The 17,930-nt window shown below is 33.2% G+C and overlaps 1 protein-coding gene across 28 annotated transcripts in view; it reads right to left on the bottom strand.

Moving 5' to 3' along the window:
- Nucleotides 1-17,930, bottom strand: part of LOC106880780 (CUGBP Elav-like family member 1-A) — a 231,347-nt gene that overhangs the window by 118,306 nt on the left and 95,111 nt on the right. For 24 of the 28 annotated variants that reach the window (XR_001410780.2, XR_001410781.2, XR_001410782.2 and 21 more), the window contains 7 exons: nucleotides 13,027-13,059; nucleotides 8,688-8,819; nucleotides 5,406-5,485; nucleotides 4,466-4,603; nucleotides 4,288-4,372; nucleotides 3,415-3,486; nucleotides 1,458-1,661 (listed from right to left, as the gene is read on the bottom strand). Coding sequence is in view for 25 of the 28 variants with exons in the window: in XM_014930890.2 (XP_014786376.1) it covers nucleotides 1,458-1,661; nucleotides 3,415-3,486; nucleotides 4,288-4,372; nucleotides 4,466-4,603; nucleotides 5,406-5,485; nucleotides 8,688-8,819; nucleotides 13,027-13,059 (744 nt within the window). In the remaining 3 variants the exon portion in view is untranslated. The remainder of the gene's footprint in view (nucleotides 1-1,457; nucleotides 1,662-3,414; nucleotides 3,487-4,287; nucleotides 4,373-4,465; nucleotides 4,604-5,405; nucleotides 5,486-8,687; nucleotides 8,820-13,026; nucleotides 13,060-17,930) is intronic. The other 4 variants (XM_014930897.2, XM_014930885.2, XM_014930891.2 and 1 more) reach the window with 3 other exon arrangements.

Here is a 17,930-nt window from a genome sequence, read left to right on the forward strand (position 1 = left end):
ATATATATATATATATATATATATACATATATATACTTGCTGTATTATAATCCTAATTTTAGTACAAAGGAAACTAATGTTACTTCATGAACACACTATTTATTTTCCTATGTCCAAGTGGGTTCTTCATCAGCCACTTCTTAAATCACGATTTGTCACGACTTGTGTGTTGCTTATTTTTATCACAACTTTAACCATTATCAATCTTTCCAGCAGAATAACTCTCACAAAACTCATTTTCCCACAGTGTCAAATAAAGGAAAAAGAAAATTTTTTTTTTTTAATTCTGGCCTCGCAGGGTAGTGAGTTGGCAGAGTAGCTAGAGTTGGACAAAATGTCTTGTCGTATATAGTCATAGCCTCTACATTTTGGGTTCAAATCTTGCTGAGGCCAATTCTGGAAGAACCCAGTATAATCATTAAAGCCCCCACACCAATTGCAGACTTTTAGCTTGCGTTAGAAGCAATTATCAGCATAGTTAATGGTTCACATATATTATCTTACACAAATAAAGAACATTTTTGGAGATATCAGAAATAAAATGAGAATTCCACTACGGACCAATATAGTATTTGATCAAATTACTAGTGACCACTGTAGTCAACATACTGTTCACAATGAAATGAAACTGATTCAGTTCAGTAAATTACACTTTGGTGACTGTGACAAGATAGTCAAATCCCCAAATCTTTCAAGTCAAACAATTTTCCTTATTTTAAGCTTGCTTGGGTCACAATATGCCCCATTTCTACTGTTTGTGGTCAAATGAAGAGACCGTTGAGATTACTGGATACTCAACCAACTTCATATTCCTTCCTTATATGATACAAATAAAATAAGACTTATAAAATTGGAAAGAACTGGATAAAAATTTTGAGGGCAAAACACGTCATTTTTGCTGAGTAATTAATTTACTCCTCAAATTGGTACAATTGTTAACACTTAACTAAATGTAGAAGTGCAATAGAATTCATTTAAAATATGAATGTTTCTAACAGTGACCAAGCATTAACTAAACTGTAAATATATATTTTGTAAATGAAACATATATTTACAAGGAGTGGAAGCTAACAGAAGAAAAAAAGAAAATGATTGTTTAGTAAGTAAAAGCAGTTACAATGTAAGAATAGTAGAAGTGGTGGTGGTAGTGGTGGCAGCAGTGACAAGGATAAGAGACCCACAGGAAAGTAGTTCAGTTAATAAGGACTGGATGAAAAGGCAGGTAAAACTATTTAGCTATTTCTATACAAAGACAATCCCAGAAGAAAGTGAAAGTGAAAGTGAAAGAGAGAGAGAGAGAGAGAGAGAAAGAGAGAGAAAGAGAAAAGGGGGGAATGTGTAAAGATTGCAGTGATGAGGACAGCTGCATAACATGAGCATGGCCAAACCAAACCCAAAGCATTCCACCATTGCTGGTCAAATCAATGCAAACCAGTTAAGATGAAGGTTTTAAGTACCTGTTGCAGCTGACGAACAGCCACTGTTATTGCTTCCCCCCAGCGACGCCATTGTGGCTGCTGCCGCTAAGGCTGCCGCTGTCGCTGCAGCAGACGGAGCAGTGGACAAGGTAGTGGAGGAGGAGGAGGAAGGGGAGTATGCAGAAGGACCATTGTTATTCGTTAGACTGCCAGTGTTTAACCCAGCCAGGGCTGCCAGTATGCCTGCAGGTTACACAGGACACAGAAAAACAAAGTGTCAGAATATCAGACAAAAGAATAACGGCAACAACAACAACAAACAATCAAATCTAAGAAACATTGTGAACAATAAAAACATTGAATAAAATATTTAAAAAAAAAAAGAAGAAAATTTCAAATCAAATATTAAAATGGTAATTACTGTAGCACAAATAGCAGCCAGTGTAAACAAACAAATATTTTTGTAATGAATCAAAGGTTACAGATAATAGCAGTAATTAAGAGAGAAAGCCATCACAATTGTTCCGTCTGGACATCCTTCAAAACAAAACACCTAAGGATGGATGGTGGATCAATAGAATGGAAATAAGTTTAAAGGAGAAATCTTATACAAAATAGAGTAAACTGGTATCTTTAACACCAATGTACAGTGTCAGCCAAATTAGAGTGACAAACATTGAAATATTAATGTTTAAATAGTTTGAAGAGTTACCAATGGCATGTGAATTTATACTGATGAACAATTAAAATTCCACTGGAAATTAAAAAATAATTTTCACCATCCACAAGTATTTATTCTTTGAAGATAAACGTTGAAAAGTAATGAAGGAGTTGAAGTACAAAAGTTAAAAAATATAAAACAGCTTGATGGTATAAATGGAATAGTAGTGACTATAAGCAACATGATTCTAATTCTAGATATTACTACATGTACTAAAAACAGAAAAACAATACTAAACAGACAATAGGGGAAAGTAGAAAGACTAAACTGAGTAAACATGGGCAAAATGATAATGTCATAATTTTTTTCTCAAATATCTTTAAATTGAAGACATAAATGTAAAGAAAAATACAATAAAAAGATCATTTCCATGTAAAATTACAAATGTTTTGAAAGTAATGATGAAATAATGTTTAAGTAAATTACAGGACAAATTCTAATCCAATTTTACATGGAGCCAAAATGAAGGAAAATCTACAACTATGCGATGAACATTTCTAATACTCTTTTACTGTTTTATATACACTTTTTTTCCCTATATCAGTAAGTGCTAAATCACTTGTTGGCACAACCCATTATACCAGTTAGTGTCTTACCAACTACTATGTCTCTGAAAGTTGGAATAGAACTTGTTACTGTAGAAAGCCCGGAGTAGAAACTGATGCCCATGTGAAGAACATTAGAGCTATTGTGCCTCTCATAATAATTGCTAACATTGTGCTTGTTATAATAGAAACTAATAAGGAAATCTACTCAATTATAAAAACCCCATATTTTGTAGAATGATGAGTTACAAAACTTGATAAAGACACTTAATAAAAATAATAAGGCTTTTAAAATTAAGAATCAGATTTCAACGTTAAAAAAAAAAAAATAGTGGAAAACCACATTTGGCAAAAAAAATCCTTTTCTCAAACTATTTTTAAAAATCAGAAATTACAGAAATCAAATTATAATCAACTTATAATAACTCCTCCAAAATGTGTGTGTTAAAGTAGAATCCTGTCTTTTGATACTAGTCTTTTCGGTCATTAAGCAGCCACTCAGGAGTAATGCCAACAAACAACCAACAGGTTATGTTAGAATAATAGATTAAGAAGCTGCTAATGACACCTAGTTAAGTCAATGGGAGGTTGAGTTATAAACGAAAGCATGTGAAGAGCTACGTGCTAAATCAACAATATACAAATAAAAACAGTTGTAGATGAGAGGTTAAAATTGAACAAATTCAAAAGCAGGCAGATTACAGTATTTCAATATAAGAGGAAAAGTTACCTGGATTATTGCCAGTTGCGGCAGCTGCAGCGGCAGCAGTCAATAACTGCTGGATACCCATGGTATTCAAGCCTTCAAAGGAAACAATTAACAAATTTATATGCAGACCCTCAACAAGGAGCAGTTAAATGGAAACAAAATTATTAGAAATGAAACGGTTGTTAATAGGTATTTATCGAGACCTACAAACCTATTATGTACATATTTACACAAATACATACAGCATCAGATTAAGAATGGTCAGAGGATGAATGTGCGCATAATAGAATGCAACACCACATTGTGCGCATGAGTGTATGCACAGAGAGAGAAAGGGAATCATACTGAAGATGGTCATGCTGCAGAATATCCAAGTACAGAGAAGGCCAACTCTTTCAACCTCACCAACTATTTCCTTATCACATCTTATTCCTCAAAAGTTCCATCCCTGTAGATATTTACTTCTGCAACCATCAACTGCTGACCTTTCAGATGAAAAGGTTAGCATAGTATAAGAGCCTTTCTCCCCTTATGTCCCCGCCTCAAACATAAAAATATATTTGTGTGCCCTACATTTTTGCAAAAGTGTAGCATATTGCATAAATGCTATATTTCTATAGGAATGTACGTAAATACTGCATTTGGTGAGTTGTTTAAATAGATTAGGTGAGTATACAAGATATGTGACAGAAATGGTAGGTGAGGAGGTAGTGGTGAACAAGCATGTATAAAACAGTAGAAAGGGAAGGGGTGGTATTGGACATGTGGTATGGCTGTAATATCTATGTATAAACAAGGGGTAGACAATAGTTGTTATGATAAGAATATTGTAAATAAGCAGAAACCACTGCAGAAATATATACACACACATGAACGAAAAGTAAATATACTTACCAACATTACCTAAATTACCGTATCCTCCCCCCATGTTTCCACCTCCACCTCCGCCGCCACTACCAGCTGCTGCTTGTTGTAATAACTAAAAACAAAAACATGGAAATTGGGGTATATTTTATGGCAATTATGAATCCACTATAACATCACAACTAACAGAAGTGACACAGTTACTTACCGACACATACTGAGGGGCCAGTGGACCTAAACCTCCCAAAGACAAATTCCATAAATTAGCATTCATTTGTTGCAGTTTTTTAGCTTCTTTTTCCCTCTGAGTATCTGCAAACTTTACCACCAATGGTGAAGAACACCCCTGCAACAAAATTTACAAATATACATCAATTACTATTAATAACAGATGTTTCACAAGTTAACCGCTTTACTTAATCAAGACAGTTATGACAATAATGCACTGAGCATGTAACTAATCGATTAATATTTTTAGCTGTATCACATGGAATGAAACTGCCATGAAAAACGGATTTTAGTAGCAATTTGTTTAGATATTAGTTAATGCATCTAACAATTAATTCAAGGCTGCTACAAAGATGGATTTATGCAAAATATAAATAAAGTACTGAGGAAATTATTCTTATTTCTGTTTCTCTGGATGCAGGCATAACCATATGGTTAAGAGAATTGCTTTGCACCCATGTGGTTCTGGGTTGAATTCCATTGTGTGGCACCTAAGGCAACTGCCATCTGCAGTATATTTTGCAAGTGAAACTTGTAAGTAGAATTTGAGAGACAGAAACCATACAAGGCCTTTCTGCACGTGTGAGATTGCATAAGTTTATGTTTTTCAACGTATCAAGTTATGTCCCTTTACACCAAAACCCAACTTAGCAGCCATCATAGGGATTGACAAAATACCCTAAAAGAAATAAGTAGTGGGGTTCACATGACTGACTAAAAAACCTTGACGTTGCCATAATCCAATGAGTAAAACTAGTAAAGGAATCTGAGCCAATATAGTAGAACTGCCTACAAACTGACATCTCTTCTACAAAAATTTTACTAAAATTGAAGTTAAATAATAGAAATTAATGGGAAATATTTGTAAGTTACTGGAATAAAATCATTATTTAAAATGGAAAATATAACTATATACCAACCTCCATTGTTTGTGAATGATGCATATTTTTGATGGCATTCTGAGCACTCTGTCGGTTATTAAATGTAACAAATGCACAACCTGGATAAAAAAAAATGGTATGTGATAGGAAATATATTTTACAACAAAATAACATTAAAAGAAGTAGCCAATACCAAATAGTAAATAAATAACATCTAATGTTGATTACCCAAGTAAGGATGGATATTGGAGCCCTGACAATGACCCTTTCACTAATCTCAATTTACCTCAAAGCTTGCCCCTATGACACTGCTCAATAACTCAAAAGCAAGAGACAGCTGTTAATCAGCTCTAACATCTCTTTCCTTCTTCAAAGCCAGATGTACTACAGGCAAGATACTCTATTTCCTTCTCCAGTGACCTCTCCTCTCAAAGAAATGAAAGCAGCACTGTTGCCTTCAACATTAGAAAGCTTTCAGTTGTGCCTGATATGTGCATCTCCTGACAATGGGCTTTACCCATCTTCCATCTCTTGGAATGGCAGCTTCCTAACAGACTGCATTATCATAGCCCATGCTGATTGAGCTGTCTTTGATTTGCTTCATCTGATTCAAATATCACCATTGGTAATGTCCAGGGTCCAGTTCTGTCCACCACCCTCTTCTATCATACCAACAACCTACTTGTTATCACTAACAACATTTACAGCAGATAATGCCACAACTTAAGCTTCTCTACCCAAGCATCATCCAAATGCAACCTAAGCACCTCATGATAAACCTGCGCTGACTCCATGAACAGAGAACCTGTATACTTCATCTGATCAAGTCATGCCAATGTTGTCTCCTCCAACAACAACAGAATCACAATAACTACATATATGTATTGAAATAACATTACTGCACTCCTGCTTCAAAAGCCAGGCCACAACTACCGCTGAGGATCTCTCTTGGTAAATAGACAGCTTCAACATTGCAAAGACCAGCCTTTCTTTCCCGGAATAGAAAATACTTCCACCCTCAACAACTAAAGATTTACAAGATTCAGATGAGAACTATAATGGACAATTACAACTTCTCAGACAACTACCACAATGCTGCTGTTACACACACACACACACACACACACACACACACACACACAGACATCTCTCACTGTATCCAAAGAAATGTTTTTGGACTGATTGATATGAAATCACTGGCCAGTAGAAACCAACATCAAGTTCACAGTCTCCTGGCTTTCTTTCTACAGTGGCCTCTGCTTCTCAGAGATGGCTACTTTCATGGTACTTTCACTTAGCACTCCGAACACACGCATCTCTCAAACTTTCATCACATATATGGTATTCCCATTCATACTAATGACTATGGTCCTCTGGAATTATTCCCCTGTACACAAGGTTTTCTTCAGCCATCATCTTGTAACTGTTTAAGCAGGATATTAAGCATTAATCTCACTCAAATCTGAGGATCTGCAGGCAGATATAGCTTTAAAAAAAGGAAATGGGGTTTGTATTGGTACAGATCTTATGTCACTGTTTGCAGTGTCTAGCATAGATTAATCTCAATTTTATCACAACATCTCTTTCTATGAATTTAAATCCTGACCAAATTAGCGAAGTGAACAGTTTTTGTCCTTAATTCTGTGTGTACTGAAACTAATTACCATCTGAAAATTAGCTGTTTTTTCTGTTCTTTCTAAACACTAAATAATCTTTCATAATTGGGACTATAAGTTGTGTACTGTTTCTGCAAATATAAACATTTATTGTTTCACACTGTGTTATGGCAACAACTAATTGATTTACATCTTCAAATACATTATGGTTTGAAATTACGAATTATAACGTTTATCCAACATTATGTATCTTCACATGAAAGAACACTGCATGAAACAAAACTAACATTATTCAAAACAGCTAAGCATAACAAAGAGTCAGCTAGCAGATTACCAGTTCTTTACTCTTTGAAATAACTGCACTAGAAAGTTCGTTAATTTAAATTAAAATTCAATGTAAATGGAACATGGATGGCAATTTACTGCAAAAGCTAGTTTTATTGGTACTGACCAACTGCATTGGTAAAAGTATTTCTTTTACAAATTCCCACCAAAACAATATATATTTTTTTTAGAATCCACCGTCAGTAGACAAGATGCAATGAATGAGCAGCAATTATTATACAATTTAAAAGTAGATTCATCTTTGTGTCTTAGTTTATAAGAATAACCTTTCACATTAAACAAATTGAAAAACCAGAGAAATTTCATTTCTAACACTCTAGTGTGCCCTCCTATCACAATACAGAATGATATATCAACATCGTTATTTTAACATCCACTTTTCTGCACTTGCATGAGATGGACAGTCTATTGAAGCAGACTTTCTACAGGTGGATGCTCATGCTGCCATCAACCCTTACCTATCACCATTCAAGGTAATATTTTCCCATGGTAAGATGTTTCACGGAATATAGGAAATGAATGGCATTCATTTACAATGATCAAATGCTGTCAAATAAACACACACAAGCATATGTGTGCAGTTGTCTTAGCATTGATACCACACAGGCAATGGTGATATTGTCTCAGTTCAATAAACAGCAACCAGAGAAATATGGTAGCGTGGGGAGGGGGGGATCGGTGAGGATACAGCATATTGCCTCAATATATCTCACCCAACCCAATGAAAAATTAGATTTAAAGAAAAAAAACAACCATGTGATGATAAAGAGGGCTATGATATTTGTAGTAAAGAAAACATTAAAATATAAATACAAAATTAAAATCTGAGAAATGTTAAAACAAAAACTAAGAATTCAATTGAAAAAAAAAAAAAGAAAAACATCCTGCAGTTAAGGCTTGTTATCTCTGGAAGCCTTATTCTACTGATTAACAATTTTCCATCATTTAATGCATTTCATCCTTATCACTTAAGTCCTGTATTTTCTCAAAACCTTTAACAAAGTCTCAGTAAAATGCAAACCTAAGCTACTCTTGTCAGACCGATTGTTTCTTTTCTTTTTAACAAGTGCAGTGTCTTCTACATACATGATTATTTCTTTTACAAATACAGTTAGCTTCTACAGCAAAAGCAGTAGTTGAAACAACAAAGATGTTTGAAATTTCATACAACCTCAAGAGAGGTTTATCCAAGGGGGAAAAAAAAAAGGTTTCCATTAAAACACAGGATTTACTCTGTAACCATCGCAAGTATAAAAATGTTGCTCTAAATTATTCTAATACATTTGGTTTTTGTTCCCCTCCACCAACCTGACACTGGTATTATAAGAGAAAAAGTGGTGAGAAAAATGTTGGCACTTACCTTTACTTTGCCCACTTTGGTCTCTTAATACTGTACAATCCTCTATTGATCCATAGTTAGAAAACAATATCCGTATATCACTTTCATTGTATTTCTTTGAGATCATACCAACAAACAGCTTCCTTTCTTCAACTGCAAACATAAGAAATAGAATTTTTAAAGAAATAGTAATACACAATGTCAATGATGCTTAGCTAGTTTACACTGCCAGAAAAATGTAACCCTCAAACTATTCCATAAATTAAACAATCCATCCATAAAAAGGTCGTAGTAACTTTAGTGGAGTCAATATGCCATTTATGCATTTATAATGGCAAATTATGCCATTGATATATTTATATATAACTTGAAGTAAAAGAAAGGTGAGACAAATAAGCTTAATTTAAGGTATAAGCTAACAATAGATATATTTTCATAATACAAATAAAATAGATTAACAGAAAACAGGTACATGTTGAATATTTTCCTATTATGAAGCAAAGCTCTAATTTTACACCAAAAACTGAAAGCTGCTTTATAAACACCCAACATCAATGTCATCACTTCTTCATAATAACAAAGAATTTTTTTCATTGTTTATTTAGACTTGATAACAATATACTTTTCATTAAGGCGTAAACTTCTATAATTTCCCAGTAGAATATAAATGAAATAAAATTAAATGATATTTCTAACATAGCCTCTAACAAATACATACATTTGATGAAGCTGAATATTTTTAGTCAACAAAATGAGATACAGACTTAAAAAATATAAGAGAAATAAAATCACAAGTCTATCGGCAATCCCGAGGGGAGGAGGTTAATTCATTCCATTGACCCCGATACTTCAATGATATTTTATTTATCAACCTCAAAAGGATGGAAGGCAAAGATGATCTTGGCAGAAGTTGAACTAAGAATGTAATCAGCCGGAAGAAATACCACAAAGCATTTTTCCTGATGCTCGGGCAATTCTGTGAGCTCCTAATATCGTACATGACACTGCCAATGTCATTGAATGCCAGATGAAAGATATCAATATCACACCTAAGGATATGCTGTAACACAAACTTTCATAATGCCAATAACAGATCTAAGTAAGATCATTTCTTTCAGCTCTGTGTTCAAATTATGCAGAACAAAATGTTAAAAACTAAAAACTTGTAACACACTGCAATTAAACATGAAATGCTAACCTTCTAAAAGATAAAAACTTTTCTAATCAATATTACAATATTGGACAAATATTTCCTGGCTCTCTGACAGATAATATCAAGCTGTGAAACCATTTAGTAGATGAAAATATTGATTCTTTTTGATTGCAGCTGAATGGCAAATATTCCTCATATTTGTTGAGAATTTAGTTAATTAGTTGGAACAAACAACTGGTAAATATAATGACAGACAAAACAAACAATTTTTAGCTCAGAGACAATATAATGCAATCAACACAAGTATTTTACCAGTTAACCAATCATTGTTCAGCCAAATCAGTTCTGATCAACATTCAACTGTAAATGCATAAGTAAATTAATTAAAACTAATTAAAGATGATTACTATCCCTTGATTGCAAAGATATTAACATACATGTTACCATTATATACCTTTATTGTCCTATGTGCATGTCTGATCAACACAGTCTACCTTGTTCAAAAAATATAGTTCAAGTTTCTGATAAATTATGACAAGAGTTTTACTATTGTTAGTCGTGTACAAAAAATATTCAATCTAACTAGTGACAAAAGCCAAGACCAACGTAGGGGAAAATCAGTCTAGCTAGAGTGACAAAGACCACTGAGGCTGATGTAGAGAGTAATCAGTCAAATGAGAGTGGTGAAGACTACGACTAATGTACAAAGTAATCAGTCTAATGAGAGTAACAAAGACCATCAAAACTAATGTACAAAGTAATCAATCTAGTTAGCGATAAAGACAAATGAGACCAACGTACAGAGTAATTAGTCTAACTAGAGTGACAAAGATAATCAAGACTAATGTACGGTTATCAGTCTCATGAGAATGATCAAGAGCAGGGTGTGAAAGTTTAACTAGCATAACAAAAGACCACTGAATATGAAGTAATCATAACCAATCTAATAAAAGTTAAAGAACATTGAGACTAATACAAATTTTGTTTATAGTTTTAAGCAGAGAATACAAAAAATAAAAATGGATAATGTAAATCCATTATATATTTACTAAATGATTTTTGTGAAGAAGAAGAAGAATGTGTAAAGGTATTAACATAGAGTCAGAATAAAAAAAATAATACATAAATGTTAACATAAAGTAAACTGCTACAGCATTTAACAAAACATGTAAAATGGGTAAAACTATATGATACATATTTGTTTCCTATACTGCATAAAAGATGCCACCAATACCATGTGAAGTTTCAGATTCCAAAAGAAAATGATTAAGTTGAGAAAACAAGATGAGTTGGAGGGAACTACAACATACAGCAATAGCTGGAAGAACAATTGAGAATTGAAATGATGAAGTAGATAGACTGTTTAGACAGCAAGGATAGGATATTAATAGAAGCAAGGTAAGTATTTTGAAAACAGGATTGTTTACTTTCTACAAACATACACAACAGTATGAATGGCAGCAATTAATATTTTAACTATACATTTAAGTGTGATAAAAGCTAAATGGTAGGATTTGTATAATTCTTTTAGGATACTTAAAGATAACATTGCCAAAAACAGCTATTACAACAGTGAGGTCACTTGCATTACATCACCAACCACAGTTCATTAAAACTATCCCGTGAATCAAAATACAAATCATGAGAGATGAACCAGTTGTCAATATACTGCACTCCACAGCCATTTACTTCAAATTCTATTTACCTATTTGGCTTTTCTACATAAGAAAGAGTAGTTTGAATACCTAACCTCATAGTTGCAGACAATACAAGACCATCAGATAACATTCTGGAATAAATATGAAACTAAAATCTAGTGCTGTCATTCTGAATTGAGTCTAGAACTTTTTAAAAACCATAATTGTGAAGAGATAAACAATAAAATAATTTTGTCAAAATGCAGAAAGTGTGTGCGTGTGTGTGTACATGCCAGCATGTGTGTACATGCCAGCATGTGTGCACATGTTAATGCTTTGTTTCCAATGCTCCAGGAACAAATGCCAGTCAGCCAGCCAAAGTGTGAATGCCTAAGAAGACTATGTAGAAAGTTTCCACTAACCCTTGTCTTAGTAGTGCTAACAAAGAAGACTTGTAACCACAATTAGATGACTATGGTGAAAATACATAAGTTTGTAGAAACAAAATCCAGACAAAAGCAATTATGATTCAACAAGTTGAATTCTGAAATAGAATTATTTTTTTACCACATTGTGAGGTACTTGGATGTGTAACATAATTATGATGAGTAGAATTGTAAACTTCAGAAGTATACAGTGGTGTCCCATAAAGTAAAGATACATGCACACTTGTACAACATTTTCGTGTCTGGTTTTTCATGCTAGTATGGGTTGGATAAACATACACACTTCATAACTGACTGAGAACAGGCTGCTACAAAAACACAAATTAAGATCCATCTAAAAGACCATATAAATACCATATTTAAAAGGTGGGTTTAAACCTAAACTCTGATATGATAACCTTATGTACAAAATATATAATTCTGCAGAACTGTCCAAGAAAAAAATTCAGAAACCATCATTACTTAGGTATCCAAGTAAAGAGTACTGTCAGGCATTAAATGTGAGGGCTAATGTAACATGGCTTCATCTTAAATGATATATCTTACCCCACCAAATTACAAAGTGAGCATCAGAAATTTTTATTATGTAATAACCTAGTCAATGGTTTATAAAACTTTCGTATGACTAATTAAATGTGTGGAAACAAGAACCAAAAAAAAAAAAGAGAAAATGAAACCTTACTAAGGCATTACGATATATCATTGATATAGTTTGTATGAAGGACTAGCTAAGAAGAGCAGCCAAGACAGATAATGAAACACGACAAAATCCTTTGTAGTAAGTTTGAAAAGGGTTTCTCATCTAAAACGAACGAGCCAGCAGATGACAACACTGAATAGGAAACGTTTAATGTCAGGATATTTGTAGAGCAAGTAAACTATTAATTCCTGCTTTTAAAATTAAATCAATATAATAAATAGAACACATGTTCTTAAGCTGCATAAGATCACAAAAGGATTGTATAAGACCATCAAGAAAGGAATACAAGCACTTATCAAAAAAGCAAGGAAGTTTTTTTTCTTTCATCAAAACTAGCTACACAACGACATTGAGCAACATCTATATCAACAATATCCCAAAATCTTGCTGTTTAAAAAGACTACCAAAAAAATCAATACGATACCTTTAGCCCCAAATCTGGGTACTCCGTTGATACCTAAAAAAAAAAGTAACCATTATATAGACAAAACAACTTTGACACTATGGCAAAGAACAGGACATCAAAGTGACTGAAACAACCAGAAGAATTTTGAATGATGAGAGGAAAAATAATGTCCAAGAAGTATTAGTGACAAGGTGTCTACTACATAAGATTACCATAATGATCTAAACGAACACAGATAATTTCATCAGGTTAACATTTTCAACCTTTTACTTTAAGTAATTTAATTTCTCAACATATATATTTTTTGATTTATATTTCTGTAAGGAAACTGTCAGCCAACTGAATGTAAAGCAAAGTGACCACTGACACAATTTTGACTATCTTGAACATTATCTTTTACTGATTAATATAAAGTAATCAGCAGTTGTCATTTTACATAAATTTTCAGTCACTCTTTTACAACAATGTATAGCTAGCTTTAGCATTGGAATTAAACATCATGTACAACTTTGTGTGGAATAGTTGAAAAAAAAAAAAATTAATTAAAAAAATCAAATAAAACTCTGCGATTTACACTGCTACTTCCACACAGCAGTTTGTACAAGTCTGGCAGTACATAAAGAAGAACATGTATGGATTTCAGTTAACAGTAATGAGAAGAAATTTTAAATTTTGGCAAGCTGTTGTTTTCCAATGCTGTTAATAACATGAATCTAGTCTCTAATTTAAATAGATCGTGATGCATATACCTAAACTAACAACTAATATTATTATCTGCTAATATATACATGTTCTGTGGTTACAAGATAATTCTCAAACCAAAAGGAATGCCAAAATCCAGAATTTCTTCCACTATAAACTAATGCTGAACATCCAAGAACAAACATTAACTTTTGTCAATCACATACCTGTTTGATCAGTCTTAACACTACTTTATTGAAACTGAAAGGTGAAAACAGATACCAAAAGCCATTCAATGTAATGGGGAAAGTGTCTCAAAACTGACTATATCCACCTATTTAGTGTGGATAGACCATTCACTACAACTGTTCATGATTAGAATCAAAAGTCCACATCCAATGGTAAATTTACGAAAACAGAAATGTATGAGGTTGAAATAGTAGCTATTCTAAACAGCTAGACTATGGCCTGAGATAATACAAAGACTGACAGCAAAGTAAACCTTGTCTGGGGCTGCATATATATGCTATATATCTAATGGCTAGGTAGATTAGTTTGAGACTATACAACCTCCTATAAATGCCAACCAAGTAAGTCTCTATGAAAAGAGCTGCCAGTAGTAGATTTGAACTCCAGAACTGTAGTGAAAATATTGTAACCACTGCACTATCTCACTTTAGTGCAATCCTCATTGCACAGCTTAACAGATGTTACTAAATGAAGATATACTACATCGTATAGAAATGATTGAAGTGATCAAAACTGAAGTGTTACAGCAATTTTTTAACAGCTGATATAGATATAGCTATAATTATAAAAAATTATATTTTATTTCAACATCAAATTAATTAAAATTTCCTTAAGTTTTCCTAATCATTTTGAACAAGGACATATAACTAACTCATATGAGACTTATTCCAAACTTTGTTCCAAGCTACTACCTATAGATAGTCCTCATTTTTACCCATATGGCAACCCATCAAAATATCAATCAAAAATATATATATTTTTTTTTTAATTTTTATAATTTAAAATTTTCATTCACTTCAATTTTTTGTAGTTTACACTTCACTGTTGAATTAGCATGGGCTGTTAAATCTAGTGATTTAGACAGGTAGAGAAGCAGCAATGCTTTGCTTATTTTCAGATCTGATTCAAGAAAGTATGACTTTCATATGAGCTGTCCGAAACCTCAGTCAATCAGCCATTAATAATTACTAAACTGTGACTAAATCACAACTGGAGAGTACTGCCTATAGAGACACAAACAGAGACATGAACACTGCTAAAAAAATGAATACATAGAACATTCTTTTCTAATGATTCATCTAAAAATATAATATTTATAAAACAGCAAATTAAAAATACATTTCATATTTAATCAGCTGAACATTTTTTTAAATTTCACATTAATTTTTCAGCTCAAAAGAACAATAAATACTGGAAGATGAGTATATAGAATGGTGCAATTTAGCCTATATTTAGCTTCACTAACAACTCTCTTATCACACAGGTTGCTGTTTGAAGAGGAAGATAGAGGAACACAGATATAGAGAAGGGGGGAAAAAGGCCTTTCCTAGAAACTACAAAATCAAGTGTTTATATTTTGCAGACAGACATGAGTCATAAATGTTTGACATTCCATGCTAAGAGACAATGTAAAGCTTCCACTGAATACAGGACAGTGAAAAGATTCCATACACTTGAGTTGAATATGAAAAAAATATATACCAAGATTTGTCACTTTAATCATACTACCAAATATCTTTAGATTTCCAAAAGAACTGATTATTTCACAACAGTACTATATTTCACTATATAAGATATTGTAATATAAGAGAAAAAAATAAGATTCTTCTGATCAACAGTAAAAGTTTGATACTATTTTCCACAGAAACAAAAAATAGCATCCCCATATTTCAATTAAAACACTCAAGTATATGAAAGAAAAACCTTCAGTGTATACAATCTCTGAATATAGAAAGTTCCTAAAATAATGAGCTAATTACAAATCAGGAAAAAAATAGCAGAGACTGTGGTGATTTATGATATGTAAAGTCATTTGAAATAGAAGAGTAATAAAATGTCATCTGTAAATTGGCACAATGATATACATGTACACGTGTATAGACACGCAAGTATGGAATGAACTTGAAATAACAAAATGTTCATAACTCATTAAAATAGACAAAAACATTGCCATAATTTCAACCACATACATTTTCATGCAATCATTACAGACTTCACAATGAAGAGTAACTAGCAATGTTATTGATAGTACAGGGATGGCCAAAGTACACAAAATAGCTGTTGATGCTCAACTCTTATTACTTCATTACTGGTATTTTTAAAGCCATTTCACTTATATAATTAATGGCTTAAAGAGACGCCTTTCCACAACCAAATCTTATGTTTTGCACACAAGCTAAGCAACAATTACTGACAAAAAAAAAAAAGGAAAACACTTTTGTGATAAGACTTTAACCCTTTAGCATTTAAATCAGCCATCCTGCCCAAATAATCTATTTGTCTCAAGTTCAAACTAGCAGATCTAGCCTCTCACAACTACTTTATGTCATTCTATAAAATAAAGCATTACATTTGAAGGAGTAATCTGAATACTAAAGGATTAAAAAATGTATACACACACAAACACACATTACACTGCCATCCAAATTTGATAATTAATATTCAAGCAAGTCATAAGTACTCTTTTACTGTGATATAAGCTTGTATGTAAACTGTTAATTGTACTTCAGATCACTGTTCTATTATAACTGAAAGCATTTAAATAGTAGCAGCATTACCAGTGACATACTGTCTGATTCCTCCTCCTATTGCTTGTCTTTCAATGTGGAGTCAATAAAATAACAATGAAATAGTGTCAACAACATCCCTGTCTACCCTAACATTTGTGGCCTACTACCAAAGCTGAATCTTAACTATTAACAGATGGTAGCATTGTGTGGTTAAGAATCTCACTTCACAATCTGAGAATCTGTGACCAATGCATGGCACATTGGATAAGTGTCCTGTACTATATCCTCAGGTTAATCAATGCTTTACAAATTAAATTTGGCAGAAGACAGAAACCCACTCTCTGTGTGTGTGTGTGTGTGTGTGTGTGTGTGTGTGTGTGTGTGTGTGTGTGTGTGTGTGTGTGTTTATTGCATTAACACCAATCGACAAGCAGTTATGTTTATCTTCTACTGCACATGGAATACATCATCATTAAATGTCCACTTTTCCATGATTGCATAGGTCAGATGCAATTCAGTGACACCGATTTTTTTATGGTCAAACATCCTCACTTGTTTCAAAAAAAAAAAAATTTTTCCAACCCAGTGAACATCATCGTTTAACGTCCGCTTTCCATGCTAGCATGAGTTGGACGATTTGACTGAGGACTGGTGAAACCGGATGGCAACACCAGGCTACAATACAATGGCCAGATAGGTTTTCACAGGATATGATTGCTCAGCTTGGGATACAGTTGAAGGCATCTGCTCAATGCGCTGCACAATGAAACTGAATTTGAAACCTATGTGGTTGTGAAGCAAGACACCAAGAAGGATATCCAGACACTCACAAAGTCTTGTCTAAGTTTAAAAGCAGTTGCACAAACAAGGTTGGAAAAACGGGTATTAATTTTATTATCTTCAGGGTGCATTCTTTTATTTGTTTCAGTCATTTGACTGTGGCCATACTGGAGCACTACTTTAGCAATGTCGGAGCATTAAATGAAATGCTTTGCGGTATTTGTCTCGGTTTTTTATGTTCTGAGATCAAATCATACCATAGTCAACTCTAAAGTACCAGTCAAGCTCTGGGATCGATTTAATTGACTTAACTCTCCCCACCAAATTTCAAGTCTTATACCTATGTTAAAAATAATAATAGTCTTCCTCGGGAGATTCCTAAACTGCATTGACTGCATTCGTCACCCCTGCAAGAATGAACACAAAGTTTTACATTTGCTTTGCAAAAACCTGGTGAAAAAGCCAAAATTAGAATAACCACTGCCTCTGTCATCATGTCAAATCAATATATGTATAGCCTTAAGCATTGTAGCTAACTGAGCAACTGCTATTGCTTGACAAAATAGGCCATATGCTAATTATGAGTGAGAATGTGTCCATGTGCTTTAATCTCCTAGCAACCAATTACAACTGTTTATATCCTTATTTGGCAAAAACTTCACAAACGCAAATATGAGCTTCATTTTTTTTTTTTTTTTTTTT

Source organism: Octopus bimaculoides, chromosome 2 (genome assembly GCF_001194135.2).
Source record: "Octopus bimaculoides isolate UCB-OBI-ISO-001 chromosome 2, ASM119413v2, whole genome shotgun sequence".
In the NCBI taxonomy this organism is placed as follows: Eukaryota; Metazoa; Mollusca; class Cephalopoda; order Octopoda; family Octopodidae; genus Octopus; species Octopus bimaculoides.